At 40.9% G+C, this 16,864-nt stretch overlaps 1 protein-coding gene across 1 annotated transcript in view; it reads left to right on the forward strand.

The window, feature by feature from the left end:
- Nucleotides 1-1,863: 1,863 nt before the first annotated feature.
- HSD17B12 (hydroxysteroid 17-beta dehydrogenase 12) overlaps nucleotides 1,864-16,864 on the forward strand; it is a 171,863-nt gene continuing 156,862 nt past the window's right edge. Inside the window, exon 1 of the mRNA XM_010378061.2 lies at nucleotides 1,864-2,291. Coding sequence (XP_010376363.1) covers nucleotides 2,132-2,291 — 160 coding nt within the window. The 5' untranslated portion in view covers nucleotides 1,864-2,131. The remainder of the gene's footprint in view (nucleotides 2,292-16,864) is intronic.

Raw genomic sequence — 16,864 nt, forward strand, 5'->3', positions numbered from 1 at the left:
CACTTCTGTTTATTTCTTAGATATTTGTTGGGGTCCCATAGGTACCAGGCACTGTTTTAGGTCCTGTGGATTCACAGCATAGCGTCCCCTGTAATCATAGATTCTAGTGGGGGCCACAGACAGACAGACATATGCAACAAAAAATTATGTATTGTTAGTTTGTAATAACTGTCTTCTCCCCCTTCCAGCCTATTCTAAGGAGAATGGGACTGAATATCTAGAGGGCGCTTTGTTGGTGAGCAATGATGAGCTGGGATATATAAATTTGGGGATATAGCTACACTGTAGGCAAAGATTTGGGGAAGAGGGAGAAGTTGAGGGAGAAGAGTGGTGGGCTTTTAGCTGAACTGAAGAGGTGGCCCCAGCCAAAGGTACCAAATTCAATTAAAATAAAATATGATGTCAGCTCAACTCACATGGCTGAATTCTGGAGGGTAATTGATGGTTTACATTTACAGCCTTAGGGTTAGACCTAATTAATCTGGTAAGAGAATGGAGAAAGGGGGGGGGGGGGTTGGGCAGCAAGAAATCAGGCTCAAATTGAATCTTATTAAACTATAAAGTTAGCTGCAAGATATGTTGAACTGTTACCCTTAGAATTATTATCCTTAAGTTCCTGCTTTACAAAAAAAACTCTTAAGTCTTGAAACAGCAGCCCCCATTGGCTAAGAACAAATTTTAGGTACGTTTGTGAGCCCAAATCCATGCCAGAGAAGGGAATAAAAACTCTTGAAGAAAGGTAGAAAGTAAGTGTGAAGCACTTTATTGTTTTACATAATTTTTTAAACTTACCTTGTGGTCTTTCTCCTCTGGAAGTTTGCTAACGTAGTTCCCATGCCTCTATCTGGACTTCACACTTCTGTGCCCCTTGGAAATACCACTCCCCCGCCCCCCAACCAGAAAAGGGAAATTTAAAAAAGAAAATAAAATTTTCTATCCTCCTTTGAAGACAAATTAAAAGATATAATCTCCTTCCAAAACTAATAGTTCAGCAAGCTGTGTTCCTATATTTTTCATTCATTGTACAGCTCTGATGCCATCGTGTAACAGTTATTAGAGTTATTAGACTCCATCAGGTTATTTGCCTTGAACTCCAAATTGTTGGGAACTAAGTGATGTTTACTGCTCGGCTGGGAGGGAGGTCTGGCATTTAGAGGGCCCTCTGTGAGTGAGTGTAACCGGAGCTAATGCCTGCAGCGAGGAAGGCACAGACACAGAAGACTGCAAGCCTTTATCTGGAAAAGTTTATGGAAACAGTGACAGCACGCTTAACCATGATATATTTATTATATAACTATATCATATATGTAAAATATATATTTATTTAATAAAGAGTTGAAAATAAAACCATGGCTCCACACCCGTTTCTTTTCTTTTTTTGTTTTGTTTTGTTTTGAGATGGAGTCTCATTCTTTCTCTCAGGCTGGAGTGCAGTGGCGCGATCTCGGCTCACTGCAACCTCCGCCTCCCGGGTTCAAGTGATTCTCCTGCCTCACCCTCCCAAGTAGCTGGGATTACAGGCGCGCGCCACCACGCCCAGCTAATTTTTGTATTTTTAGTAGAGACGGGGTTCGATGTTGGCCAGGCTGGTATCGAACTCCTAAGCTCAAGCGATTCGCCCGCCTCGGCCTCCCAAAGTGCTGAGATTACAGGTGTTAGCCACCGCGCCCTGCCCACAAGCCCACTTCTTACTACTATCTTTCCATTCACTAGCGGTTTCTCTGATCCCATTTCCTCTTCGAACCTGAGCTCAAACCAGCCTGGATCTGACTGGCCAATCCGAGCGCATTCTTCCCCAGTCGCGAGTACGGCTGCAGCCAATGAGAGACCGGGGCGCCTCGGTGGGGTGAGACAGGGCGCTAGCTGGCGGAACCCTGGGGGGCATGCTGACGGGGCAGTGTGGGCTGGGCAGTGGAACTAGAGTCAGCCAATTGCTGACGCACTACGCGCAGAGGGAAAGACAGATCACCAATAGCGACACGCATATGGTCCCGCGGGCGGGGTTTAGGCCCAAAGTGATGTCGGAGCAGCGCCTATTAGTGTCATCCTCACTGTCACGGCCGGCGCCCCCTCCTGGATTCATTCATTCGCTTTTTTCATTCACGAAGGTAGTGAGGCCTAGTGGAAAGCCATGGAGAGCGCTCTGCCCGCCGCCGGTTTCCTGTACTGGGTGGGCGCGGGCACCGTGGCCTACTTAGCCCTGCGCATTTCGTACTCGCTCTTCACGGCCTTCCGGGTCTGGGGAGTGGGGAATGAGGCGGGGGTCGGCCCGGGGCTCGGAGAATGGGCAGGTGAGTCGGATGCAGCGCCGCGTCTTCGCTCCTGTGGCGGCCGGGACCAGGCCTGGTCCGTGATGACCAGTTCCGGGCTCTGCTCCTGGCCTTCCCCTCCCTAGCTCTCTTCTTTCTCAGGCTCCTGCGTCCCTCGGGCCCCTCCTGGCTCCCTTGGCTGTCTTCTGCTTGCTTAGACTACTTGCAGAGTTTTAAAGTACGAAATACACTGCTCGCTCAATCCTGGGAATCTAAAGCGCAGCTTGGGGTGTAGGAGAAAACTGCCTTAAGCCCCTGCGGCTTGTGTCCTTTAAGCCATTCTGGGTTCATGGAGCCAGTCAGTCGCCCTGCTGCCTCCTCAGTTACACGCTATCCTCCTTGGTTCGCCCCTTGTAAGTGTTTTTAAAATAAAGTTTTTTGCTTGGTTTGAATATTGACCCTGTGCTAAGGATGCAGAACATTCTGTTAACATGTTTGGGCTGAGGACGGAAGACGGGGTGTAGGGACACAGAATTTCAGAAGGCTTTTTGCACGGCGGAATCGTACCTCCCCAGTTACGATTAAGATAGTAATCGTATCAGGATTTGGCCTGTTTCATACAATTTACAAAGCCCCTTTAAAAGGAATTCTCGCTAAACTGTTCTGGAGTCCTAACGAGTAGCAAGAACTATTGCTTCTGTAAAATGATAACTCATCATGTTAAAATCAGATTTTTTTTTTTTTTTTTTTTTTTTTTTTTTTGGCACAAGGACGTTTGTGGGAAAGAGTATACCCATAAAGACTGAACTAAACACTTGGAACTTGTAGTCGGAGGATTTTTAAAATGGAGGACGAAGGTCAGACTGAGGAAATAGGGAAAATTATCTGCAGGGAAGTTTTGTCCTCCCCCCCCCCGCCTTTTTTTTCTTTTTCATCCTGTTTTGTTTCCTTCTTTGCTTTATTTTCGTCTTTTTTGGCCTTTTTTCCCTTTAAACCAAGTGATTACTTGTGATATGCTTGTGGTCGTTCCCTGAGATGATTATTTATTTTGATGTTTTATGATCGAATGTGCACTTCCTAAGCATTTTATTGAATTTTGGGGCAGTTAGGCATTGCCTGCAGACTGGGCTCAGGTAAGATCCACTAATAATGTTACTCCATGTTCTTTGTTTATTCAGAAACATTTAAACAACTTAGTAGGAAAGACATATGTTAACCTTTTGGGTTTATGTTAACATTAAGAGAAAACATCTTAGCAGTGGATATGTATGTGAAATCTTTGCACGATGTGGAGCAACATTATAATAGTGTTTCACAATCACCTGTTTCTCTGAGAAAGAAAGTGAAGTGTTCAGCTGGGTGCGATGGCTCACACCTGTAATCCCAGCATTTTGGGAAGCCGAGGCGAGTGGATCACGAGGTCAGGAGTTTGAGACCAGCCTGGTCAACATGGTGAAAACCTGTCTCTACTAAAAACACAAAAATTAGCCGGGCGTGGTGGTGCGCGCCTGTTGTCCCAGCTACTCAGGAGGCTGAGGCAGGAGACTCCCTTGAACCTGGGAGGCGGAGGTTGCAGCGAGCTGAGATTGCACCACTGCATTCCAGCCTGAGAGATAGAGCAAGTCTCCATCTCAAAAAAAACGAAAGTGAAGTTTTCAACTTGGTGATAATTAAGATTATGATTTCCCAATTGACTTGCCCACATTCTTCATTGTCCGTTTTGGGAAATCTGTTTGAGGACTTTTGCTATAGTTACACAAGACAGTTATGCCTTAGGGAATTTTGTCAAGATAAAATTTGTAATTGGTAAGCAAAGACTAATGTTAATAACTTATTGTTTTCTTTTCTTTTTCTTTTTCTTTTTTTTTTTTTTTTTTTGAGACAGGGTCTCACTTTGTCACCCAGGCTGGAGGGCAGTGGTGTGGTGGTGTGATCATAGCCAACTGCAGCCTCGAACTCTTGGGTTCAAGTGATCCTCCCACGTCAGCCTCCTGAGTAGCTGGGACTATAGGTGTATATCACCACACAAGCTAATTTTTTTTGGTTTTTAGTAAAGACAAGGCCTTACTATGTTTCAGAGGCTGGTCTTGAACACTTGAGATCAAGTGATCCTCCTGCTTCAGCTTCCCAATGTGCTGGGATTATAGGTGTAAGCCACCATGCCTGGATTTTTTTTTCTCTGTTTAAGATTGATCATATTGGTTGATTATTCAAATAAGTCCAAGTCATCTACATATGAGTCTATAGTAAAAGGCAAGTGATGTAACATCAGAAGTAACATTTGTGTTGAAAAGATTTGGCCCCAGAGGAAGGATAATTGATAAATTAAGGGAAGTATTTGTATAAGATTTAGATACGAAATTTGAACTGGAACACTGGAACAGCAGAGGATCATAGTATCATAATTGAAGGGAAATGCTGACAGGTTCAATTTGCCCTGGGTTGTTGGAATTTTTTTTTTTTAAGTGATCTTAAAAGAAAACACTTCCTTTATCTTCAAATTCTGGGACTCTTCAAAAACAAAATTAAGAGCAGCTCATCTTAAACAGGTTCTTCATATGACTTGGAGGGGTGAACTGAAATAATTTGAAAAACAAACTAGCAGAGATGACACTTGAATAATTAGAGTTGTGATTAAAAATATTGTTCTACCAAAGTTATGATTTTAGAATTGTTGTATATAAATAGTACTAGTAAGTTTTTTTCCCTACAAAATTACTATCTTAATCTCAAGTCTCTGTTCTTATGCAGCCTTTGACTCTACTTTCTAGTACTAATATTTAATATTTTCCTCTTTATAACCACTTATATATTTTAAGTATTTTATATTAGCATATGTTGAATTGATAGCATATTTTTATTCTTGTTATTCTTAGTCTCTTCATGTGAGTATCTTCATGTGAGTATGTTTAATCTGTCTGCCTCAGATTTTAGGATCTGAGGGGCAGAAAGCATGGATTCTCACTTTGTCTTTTCTCACAAATTGGCTCTTCTAAACTTAAGAACAAAAACTTTGAAAAAACTTGAAATACATGTATGCTTCACAATCAGTAAAAATATTCTAGGTAACGGGTTCCTTAGTGTTGTTAGACTTTGAAGACTGTCCATTATTTGGCCCAGACTCTAATTTATCTCCATCTCCTGGTCAAGAGCTGGGCCATCTCTTTTTCCTAGTTCTCGCCAGTAGCATTCTCACTCAGGTGAATCCCCTGTGTTCCCTACACCCCTAGCAGGTGGGTTTAGCCAATTTAGTAGGTAAGACTTCTTTGTCTGTCATTGTTACCTGAATACTTCCTGTATTTCTTAGGAGAACAAAAGGAGATCCTGTGAATGTGGAGTTTCAGTTGTTTGAAGGTCAGTGTAGCAAGTAATCAAAAGGAGATTGATAACAAAGGTGGTCAGTTTGTATTAAATAAAGGAAAGAACAGTCACTGCTATAGAGCAATAAAAAATGTAATCTGTAAAACGTGGTTTGAGCATAAATACATTTTGCATGTATTTGAGTAGTTTCCATTACTGGAGTTCATCTCAAATGATTGCTATTGAAGTAAAGTGGAGATGACAGATGCAAAGGCAAGGTAAGTAGACTTCCAATGTCAAGATATTTTATAACTTTAAGCATAAGACAGCACTCTGAGCACTTATTTTTAGTTTTTAATGAAGAGGATATTGTTCCACGCAGTGACGAGTAAAGGATCCACTAATCAGTGAGTTAGATTTTTTAAAACAACTTTAGTGAGATATAATTAATATACCATACAGTTTGCCCATTTAAAGTGTACAATTCAAGGTTTTTATGCTCACAGGGTTGTGCAACCATCATCAAATCCAATTTCAGAACATTTTCATCTTCCCTAAAAGAAACGCTGAACTCATTAGACGCCTCACTCCCTGACCCCCACCCGCTCCAGCCCTAGTCAACCACCATTCTACTTTCTGCCTATGTAGATTTGCCTGTTCTGGATATTTCATATAAATGGAATCATACAATAGGCATTTTTTTTTTTTTTTTGGTGAGTGGCTTCTTTGATTTTTGCATAATGTTTTCAAGTTTCATCTATGAAATCTGTACTTCATTTTGTTTGTATTGCTGAATAATATTCTGTTTTGTGGAGTAAGGTTAGATTTCACAAAAAGTCTTCAACCCTTTGTTTTGCCCTCTGGATATTTACATTAGCAAATCCCTAAGATGTTGTAGCTTCTGGTTGCTGATGGAACTCATTTGGCTTTGTAGTAGTCCAAGGTTCTCCTAATTCAGTAGATAGTGAGGACTTAAAAATGGCAGGAATGGTGTGGTTCTCCTCTGGAAAAACCATTCATGAAAACATGCTTTGCTTAGCCATGCTCGAGAATCAAAGAATTCTCAAAATCACAGGTGTAATCACAGTTTCTGTTTTCACATTGGTTAACTGCACAGGGTTAACCTCAAATGACTGAAGAATACTTGTGTAACTAGAGCTTATTAATAGTAGGTGTCTTTCTTTAACAAGAGTTTGTGATATCACATAATTTGAAGAATTATATATGAAATGTTAGTTACTTAAATTGACAACCCAGAAGAATTATTAATAACTATCATTTATTGAATGGGTGCTTGAAATGTGCCAGGAACTTGAGATTATTTTTAACCTCTTTGAGCTGTGCTCCATTGTCCCCAGTGGACAGAGGAAGAATCAGGGGGTTAAGTAAATTGCTTTCATTGTCTATAGTTTCATAGCTATTAAATTGCCAGGTCAGGATTTGAAACTAAGTCATCCGTTCTGCAACATTCATACACCGTACGTTGGTGATGGGCCTACAGACTGGATGCGTACTCGGGAGTAGATTTCCTTATGCCTACAAACTTTATTAAAAGCTTTTTGGTTGGCCGGGCGCGGTGGCTCATGCCTGTAATCCCAGTACTTTGGGACGCCGAGGCGGGTGGATCACGAGGTCAGGAGATGGAGACCATCCTGCCTAACACGGTGAAACCCCGTCTCTACTGAAAATACAAAAAAAAAAAAAAAAAAAAAAAAAAAAAAATAGCCGGACATGGTGGTGGGCGCCTGTAGTCCCAGCTACTCGGGAGGCTGAGGCAGGAGAATGGCGTTGAATCCGGGAGGTGGACTTTTCAGTGAACAGAGATCTCGCCACTGCATTCCAGCCTGGGTGACAGAGTGAGACTCCGTCTCAAAAAACAAATAAACAAAAAAACCAAAAACCAAAACAAAACAAAAAAATATTTTTGAAGACATACTTTCAATTTTTAAAATTTAAATTTTTGTTTTATTTTTAAGAACAATCTCAGACAAAAAGCAGGCACAATTTCAAATTTGCACATTCTTGATTTTTCGGGAAGGATTGCAAAATAGTTGGCACATTTTAGGATCAAGTAGCTTGGGATTTTCTTCAGATTTACAACCATGAATCTTGTTGTGGTATGAGAAAATACTGGAAAGTTACTAAGGTACTTAATAAAGCAAAGGGTTTGACAGTCATCAGAATGGCAGGATTTGACTTTGAATGCTATTTTCTGTTTATCGCTCTGGCATTCTTGAATGGATTTAGTGACTCCCTGGAGGCCCAGCTTGGTAAAGGTCATATGCTTGCTGTTGACATTCTAGTACTAGAGTATAGATACCTGTTCTTACTGGTGAGCGGATGTTGATTGCAGTAGTCATTACATGGGTTATATTTTTCGCAGAGGCAGGGCAGGTGAGGCAAGGCAGAGAAACAAACTTAGTCATAAATGTTTTTGAATATTTGTTCATTCTGCCCTTTGGCTCCCAAAAGGGAGTACGTGTGCCTAAATGGAACAAGTTCTGCAGGTTAGAGTTAGCAGGGCAACTTTCAAGTACTAGTGCTGGAGTCTACTACATAAGAGGAAACAGATGCAACTGAAGGATTGGACCTAAAAGCAAACCTTTATCTGATTTGGAGGAAAAACCAAAGAGGGAGGTTTCTTGGGATTACAGATCCTGAGTCTACACTCCCTGAATATCTTCTTCCCTCACTCCCTTCCTCACCAGCCCCCATTGCTCCACCCTGTTTTGTTTGTTTGTTTGTTTTGGGCTTTTTTTTCTGTTCTTTCTTTCTGTGCAACACTAACTTTCCTGTTTAGAGGTCAAACCTGAACTTGGAGACCCAAACCTGGACTTGAATTCTAGCTTCCCTATAGATTTCATAGGCTTATTGTGAAGTGTAAATGAGAATACTTATTCTCTGTAAAACAGATAGTACATAAGTGCTTTATAACTTGTTATTAATAGTATTATTAGCGTTAGTAACATTGTGCTCTGATACCTGAGCTAATTGCCAGGATAAGGTTTAGTAAGAAAGAGTTGATACCTGGGTGACGACATTGTCAGATAACTGAGATTACCATTGCTACTTGCAACTGAGAGTGTTGAGCTTTCAAACTAATTTTTTGTTGTTGTTGTTGGTTTTGGTTGGTTGAATTGAAGATAATTTATATCTTTCAGTTTCAAAAAAATTTGTCAGAAGACTTAGATAACAAGATTTATAAGTTTAGAATGCATGGGTAAATGGATTTGAATAGATCAGTTTCAGTGCATTAAAAGCTATTTGTAGATAAGGATAAGTTAAATGTATATTTTAAAAATAGTGCATCCTTTATTTCATTTCCCTTCTTGTCACTCTTAGCAAAACAGCATGTAGAAATTCACATGCATGTCATCTGGGATGGATTGAGATTAAGGTTAGGGAGGCAGGGTGAACAAAGCCCTCACTGGGCTTGGAGGAGAGTATGACGTAACGCTATTCATTTTCCCATTTCTCTACCACAAATACTGTTGAGTGCCAACTATAGACCATATAATAGTCCAGTGGGATGGCAAACAGTAATCAAATGAATAAATTGTGCTACGGTAAGTGGTGAGAACAGGATGCACTTGGTCCTGTGAGAATCTGAGGGAAAGTTCTAGAGCTGCCCTGGGGAAGCGATGCCTCAGCTGAGATCTGATGGGTGAGTGTAAGTGAGCCAGCTGGAGTGACAGGAAGGGCAGAGGGAAGAATGTTCTTGGCAGAAGGAAGAGCAGTTGCTGAATTTCTAGGGCAGGAAAGGGCTGGGCCCTCATGAAATGAGGGTTGAGTGACTGGAGCCAGGAATGGTCAGACATGAGTGCCATGGAACTGGAAAGGCAAGGAAGCGCAACGAGCAGGGCCTTCAGCCTTTATCCTGGAGCAGTGGAAAGCAGTTGAGGTGATTTTAAGCAGAAGGGTAACACTGTTGAGTTTGCAGCTGTAAGCAGAATTTCTTGTTTCTGTGACTTCCCTAAAGTTATTGGGGGCCCTCTTTGAGAAAACATTGTTACACAGATATACATCAGTGTAGGTATTTAGATAACCTCAGTTAAAACTGTCTCTTTAAAAATGTCAATTGGCTGGGTGCGGTGGCTCATGCCTGTAATTCCAACACTTTGGGAGGCCGAGGTGGGCAGATCACTTGAGGTCAGGAGTTTCAGACCAGCCTGGCCAACATGGCGAAACCACATCTCTACTAAAAATACAAAAATTAGCCAAGTGTGGAGGTGTACGTCTGTAGTCCCTGCTACTCAAGAGGCTGAGGCACCAGAATAGCTTGAATCCAGGAGGTGGAGGTTGCAGTGAGCTGAGATTGCACCACTGCACTCCAGCGTGGGCAACAGAGCAACACTCTGTCTCAAAAAAAAAAAAAAAAAAAAAAAAGTGAATATACAATAAAATGAGAATTTATGCTTTTTGTAAGGGATGCCACTTTTGTGCACTTCTTAGTTATCGTCTCTCAGAGACCATTTCTCTCTGGGGGAAAGGTCTGATCACTGTGGTATGGGAAGTTCTTCTCTTACAGGGACTACTGAGTGATGGGGTTGTTGAAACCCTGAAACTAGGTTATTGCTTTGTCATGGTAGCTCCATAATACCATGGTGTGGTAGTTGAGAAGCTTGCCACAAATCTGTATCAGAAGGAATGCTTTGTTTTATTTGTTGATGTTTGTCTAGTGAAACAATGCATTCGCCCTATCTCTACCTGGCAATTCCAGGAAAACTATCCAGTTTCTGGAAAGTTATCTTTGCCACCATTTCGTGAAGTTATTTCCATTTAAATAACCTAGTCATTGTGGAAGAGAGGAAGGGCTAGACAGTTTAAGAACTTGAACAATTGGTGCCTCTCAAGAGTATTACATTGGGAAACAGTATAGCTAACAAACAGATTGGCTTTGGAGTCAGCGGGTGAGCTGTGCCGTTACTAAGCTGGTTGATCTTAGGCAAAAATAGTTAACCTCTGAGCATAACTTCTTTCATTTTTTTAGGGGGATGATACTTTTCAGGATTATTATGATAATTAAATGAGATGTAAATGAGGTTCTAGTATAGTCCTTACTGTATTTTTATGGATATTAAGTAACATATATTTAAGAGCATCATTTGTTTGTACAGATTACTCTTATTGGATGAAAAGGGATGGTTGAAACTAAGAAATAATTGTAGTTCACTCAGCAGGCATACAGTTGAAAATCTAAAATTATGAACAGATCAATTAGGAGATGACTAGTGTTACTGCAGAAGAATTCCTTGCTTGGTGAAAAGATTTACTAAGCAGTTCCTTTACATAGAGATCCCCTTAGTGAGTGAATCTAACATAGGAAGGACTTTAAAAAATTTGGTTATGTACAACTTTTCAATTACATTTGTAAAAACCTTAGAGTTATCTTTAAGTCTTCACCACATACAGCCTTTTAGGAAATCTCATTGACTCTGAACTTCAAAATATCCAGAATCCAGTGAGTTCTAAGCCACCACAGACTCTTGTCCCTCTAATGACAAGTTTCCTATCTCTCTGCTTCCACCTTGGCTCTCCTGCAGTTGATTCTCACACAGCAGCCAGAGTGATCCTTGACAAGCTTTGGTCAGATTATGTGATACTCTGCCTAGACCTCTCTAGTGGCTTCTCATCCACTCAGATTAAAACTCATTATTTGTCTCGTGGCTTTGAACAAAGCTTTATTTTATTTTATCCTATTTTATATTTATGTTTATTTTTATTTTTTGAAACTGAGTCCTGCTGTGTCGCCCAGGCTGGAGGGCTGTGGTGTGATCTCGGCTCACTGCAGCCTCCACCTCTCAGGTTCAAGCAATTCTCCTGCCTCAGCCCCTCCAAGTAGCTGGGACTACAGGCGAGTGCCACCACACCCTAATCCTTTTTTTGTATTTTTTATTAGAGACGGGGTTTCACCATGCTGACCAGGCTGGTTTTGAACTCCTGACCTCAGGTGATCAACCTGCCTCAGCCTCCCAAAGTGCTGGGATTACAGGTGTGAGTCACTGCGCCTGGTCTGAACAAGGTTTTAAACCACCTGCTTCCTTCTTCCATTGACCTCTGACCTCATCTCCACTACTCTTACTCCGTTCCACCCACATACACCTCTTGCTGTTCCTTGAACAGCCTTGGCATTGTTGCCTTGGGGCCTTTGCTTTTTGCTCTTAATGGAATGCTCTTCCCCCAGATATCCATGTGACTGACTCTTCTTACTCTCCTTCAAGTCTGCAGAAATATCACTTTTTCAATGGAACCGCCCCTCCTACCTAGAAACTCACAGTCCTTTCTCCCCCACCCCCACTCCTATCTATTACCCTGCCCCAATTTTCCTTTTTGTCATAGCGCTTGTCACCATCTCCCTTACTGTATACTTTGCTCATTTATGATGTTTCTGTTAGAATGTGAGCAATGTGAAGGCAAGGATCTTTGTCTTTTTTGAATCTCAAGCACCTAGAACAATGTCTGTACATAGTAAGTGCCAATGTACATTTGTTGAATGAAAATATCTGTTAAGTAAGGTATCCCAATATATATATATATATTTTTTTTTTCTGAGACAGTGTCTTGCTATATTGCCTAGGCTGGCCTCAAACTCTTGGGCTCAAGCAATCCTCCTGCCTCAGCCTCCTGAGTTGCTGGGACTATAGGCATGTGTCCCAGCTGTGTCTGGCTTCCAGTCTTTTTAAGATTAAGGGATAATGATTTCTGTGAATTATCTTCTCTTTTTACATTCTCTTATCAGCTACAAATCTAACAAATATTAGCAGTTTCCTAACCTCTAAAAATGAAATTATTTAATCTAAAAATATAGAGTAACCTCAGGAAGAAGTTCTCCTAATACAGACTCTGGAACTAGATTACCGACTTTTGAATCCCAGCTCAGCTAGTTACAGTGTTATCACCTTAACTTCTGTGCGCCTCAGTTTCCTCATCTGTAAAATTGGGATAATTATAGATTGGAAATACTGATTAAATGGGGCTAACTGATTTAATGGGTGTGGAATACTTAGACTACTGAGAACATTACCTGACATTTCAGTAGTAAATACTATAGAAATGGGCTGGGTGCGGTGGCTCAAGCCTGTAATCCCAGCACTTTGGGAGGCCGAGGCGGGCAGATCACGAGGTCAGGAGATCGAGACCATCCTGGCTAACATGGTGAAACCCCGTCTCTACTAAAAAGTACAAAAAACTAGCCGGGCGAGGTGGCGGGCGCCTGTAGTCCCAGCTACTCGGGAGGCTGAGGCAGGAGAATGGCGTGAACCCGGGAGGCGGAGCTTGCAGTGAGCTGAGATCCGGCCACTGCACTCCAGCCTGGGTGACAGAGCGAGACTCCATCTCAAAAAAAAAAAAAAAAAAAAAAAAAAAAATATATATATATATATATATAGAAATGATAGGAGATATTATCTGATGGGATGATTCTGATTTTATCCACATGCATCTTTTCCCAATTTTCCCTCCAATTTCTAAAGACACTGCATATTTCCTTCTAGATGAGTATCAAAATCGTCAATTTTAGTATGTCTAAAATTTAGCTTTTCTACTGTCCCCAGCCTGTTCTGGACTTCCTTATTTTTGCTAATTATGTCATCGTCTTGCTAGTCACTTAGCTCCAAATCAGAGACGGCAAATTCTGATGCCTCAGGCAGGTAAAGTAAAATGAGTGACGTGGACCAGGTGTAATGCATGTCAAGACTGTCCAGGTAACCAGGCATGGTCTCTAGTAGCACCCTTGAGCAGCACTGGCACAGTCCTCTCAGATTTTCACCAGCAGCCCAAATCTAGATTTCCACATAGAAAGTTTCTTAATTGTTTAGAGTTGATGCAAATTTCCCAGGTTTACTCTAAGGACCAAATAAATTATGTCAGTGGCCAGATGCATCAAGTGGCCAGTTTGCTCCCTCATCGCTCAGATTCTTTAGGTCTTCGAATCATGCTTTCCTTTGCACATCTAGATAGGAAATTGCCAAATCTTGCTGAATCTACCACTACAGTCTCTCTTGCATCCATACCTTCCTCTATGTTCTCCTAATATGTTGCCTCCCTACCAAATCTTACACTCACTCTGGCGCAAGTTTAATCTACCAGTGAAACCTCCAATCAAGTTACCCCTTCCTTATACCTTACGCAAACATGTCAGAAGTTTCATAAAGTCTATGCAAATATCAGCCTCCTTGGTCCTTTTGATCTTGGCCTTGTGTCTGTTTCTGATGTCATCTCCTTTGCACACTTCCTTGGATGCATCCTAGATGACGTCCTGTGTCCCAGATGTGCCTGTGCTTTCCTGCTTCTTGCAGCCTCCAAGGCCTTGCTTGTGCAGAGGCATTTAGTAGGTTTTGGTGGTTGTTGCATGTTGGCTTCACTCTGCCTGAAGTGCTCTTTCTCATATTCCACATTCTTCCTGTTTGTGAAATTCTACTCATGTTCCAGAGTGTCAGTTATGACTTTTTGCATTGAGAGCTTTCTAGATGGTAGTGATTGTGCACTTTTGACACTCTAATAGTATTTCTTGTATTCATTCTGGTGGGCTTTTTCACAGTTTACCTTATTAGTCATGTGTATGTATATATGTGCATGTATCACTTCATTTGCTCAAAAGTGTATTTGCACTATAATATTTCATGAGTGAATTCTTTTTTCCTTGAGGTTCTGGTGTATTTCAGCTGGGGGTCAGGTGTTTTGCTTTAGTTTTCTATTTTTTGTTCTACTTTGCAAAATAATTTGTAAACTATTTTTTCTCTTTCTTCTGAAACCTCAAGTGCTATACATCTAAAAATGCTAGATTGAAAATAAACCAAGGCTGGTTAGACAAAGCTGGTTACAGAGTTATGATAGCAGGGCTGTCATACTAGTTTTAATGCACTGAGATTAAAAAGATGTCCTTGAATAGTATTGGTAACAAGCTAACCTTTCTTCCTCTATGGTATCAGGAAATTACAGGGAGTTACAGGGAACTGAACACTCTGCCACATTTCATAAACATTAAATATAAACTTGTTTGTATATTTATTATTCATTCCCAAATCTTTACAAAATTGTCGTGAGTAAATTTTCCTTTAGTAAGAAAGATTTATCCAATTACAGTTTTAGTAAAACCTTGCTAATTGGTAAGGCTAATTGGTAAGACTAATTTGTGAAAAATTAAATTCTAGGGTATGTTGACCAAAATGTAGTTTTTAATTTTGAAAGTATGATAAAATAAGTCCATACCTTCTGGAACTACCATTCTTTTTGAATTGTTGAAGACTCTGAACCAAATTCCCTGGAAAATCTCTTTGACAGTAAATACATTGAATAGTATGTGTATAGAAACAGAAACTGCTATAAAGTTAATCATAGAGCATTGAGTATATAGTTTATTTGCTTCATGGAAAGAAATGAATACTACAGTTGGTTGACAATTTTTGCACAAGTTTAGTCAGCCATTTTGTGAAAAAACTTGAGAAAATGAAACCAATCAGGAGGCAGAAGAGAATCATGATAGAATAGCAGAACTGGAAGATATGTTAGCAACCTCTTCACTTCAATTATTAGGGAAATACGTGCTGGAAAAGGTAATGACTTGCCCAAGATTATGCATCCAGTTAGAGAATGGCCAGACCAGACAGTTCAGTGGCAAAGGGAAAAGTGGTGGATGCGTCTGTGGTAGATTGATTAAAAGCAATGATAGCAGCGATGAGCAGCAGGCTCTGACAGCAAAGTGGAAGAGATTTGTCTGGGTTGAATTAGAGGAAAGTGGCGAGGAGGAAAACAGAGGTGATTAGTGGTAGTAATGAGGATGCTGGCGGAACTGGACTTCATCACACATTCCCGAAACTGGTATGAGGCAAGAAACAGTCCTCTCAATACAAAAGCCTAAACTCTTTTTTTTTTGTTGTTGTTATTATTATTTTTTTGAGATGGAGTCTCGCTCTTTTGCCAGGCTGGAGTGCAGTGGCGTAGTCTTGGCTCACTGCAACCTCCGCTTCCTGGGTTCAAGAAATTCTCCTGCCTCAGCCTCCCAAGTAGCTGGGATTACAGGCATGCACCACCATGCCCAGCTAATTTTCTTATTTTTAGTAGAGATGGGGTTTCACCATGTTGGCCAGGCTGGTCTTGAACTCCTGACCTTGTGATCTGCCTGCCTCGGCCTCCCAAAGTGCTGGGATTACAGGCATAAGCCACTGCGTCTGACTGAGCCTAAACTCTTAAAGAAATGACATGTACCTTTGTAGCCCTTGAGGACACCATTATGCCATGCTCTTGGTACACCCTACATAGATGTTAAGACTGGGAGGCACTTGTTCATTGTATATAGTGGTGCAAGCTAAGTTAGTTGATCCAATATCTCCTACCCAGAGTCTTAGCTGTGCTTATACCCCAAACTACTGATTATGTTGATGATACTTAATTGCCAAGAAAATACTGCATTTAGTATATGTTCCTCAAGGTGGCCAAAAAAGAGTATAGTATTTTTTAGAAATTTAAATACCAGTGTGAAAAAATCCTTTAATATTCCTAGTCTGGAGAAAACTTCTTCTTCAGATTGATTTTACTCTAATGACTGGCATTAACTGCTCATAACCAAGCTAACTTCCAGGAGGAATATTGCCAGCTTTGCTTTACTGATAGCTGAGACTGCAGTCCTGTAGAAGCAGTACTCATACAGTAGACATGCTCCCCTGATCTTACACATCCAATCTTATAATTTTGCTGTGGAACAGGAAGCTACTGCTTATCTGTGTGTTCCAGTGCCTATCACTGCCTGTCATGTGTAAGGAGGCGATGATCTCCTTATAGATAATGTGAAAAAAAAAAAGCCACCTTGAGCTAGACAACAACATTCATACATTCTGAATTAGAGCAGGCTGATTTAATAAAATAATTACTGTAATGGTGACATTTTAATTTACAAAGCCCTTTTCAAGTATCTTGAATTATTTCCATAACAAGCCTATGAGGCAGGTTAGGGTTGGTTTTGTTGTTTCCATGTAATATACCAAGACCAGATGGAGATGCCGTGACTGGTATAAGGGTTACACAGATAGTGAAGTAGCAGAAGTTGAATCTAGGTTTTCTGACTAGACTCCATGTTCTTTCTAATTTATTGCCAAGGCTGCTGAATAAGGGTGAGTTTAAGGCCATTTGGAATACTTGCACATGAGCTTATAAGTGGATACTTTCTCAAATGTTGCTTGAAAGTGCAAGGTTGGCCAGGTGTGGTGGCTCATGCTTGTAATCCCAGTACTTTGGGAAGCTGAGGTGGGAGGATTGCTTGAGCCCAGGATTTCGAGATCAGCCAGGGTACAAAAAAAGAAAAGAAAAGAAAAAAAAAA

Source organism: Rhinopithecus roxellana, chromosome 15, assembly GCF_007565055.1.
Source record: "Rhinopithecus roxellana isolate Shanxi Qingling chromosome 15, ASM756505v1, whole genome shotgun sequence".
Classification (NCBI taxonomy): domain Eukaryota; kingdom Metazoa; phylum Chordata; class Mammalia; order Primates; family Cercopithecidae; genus Rhinopithecus; species Rhinopithecus roxellana.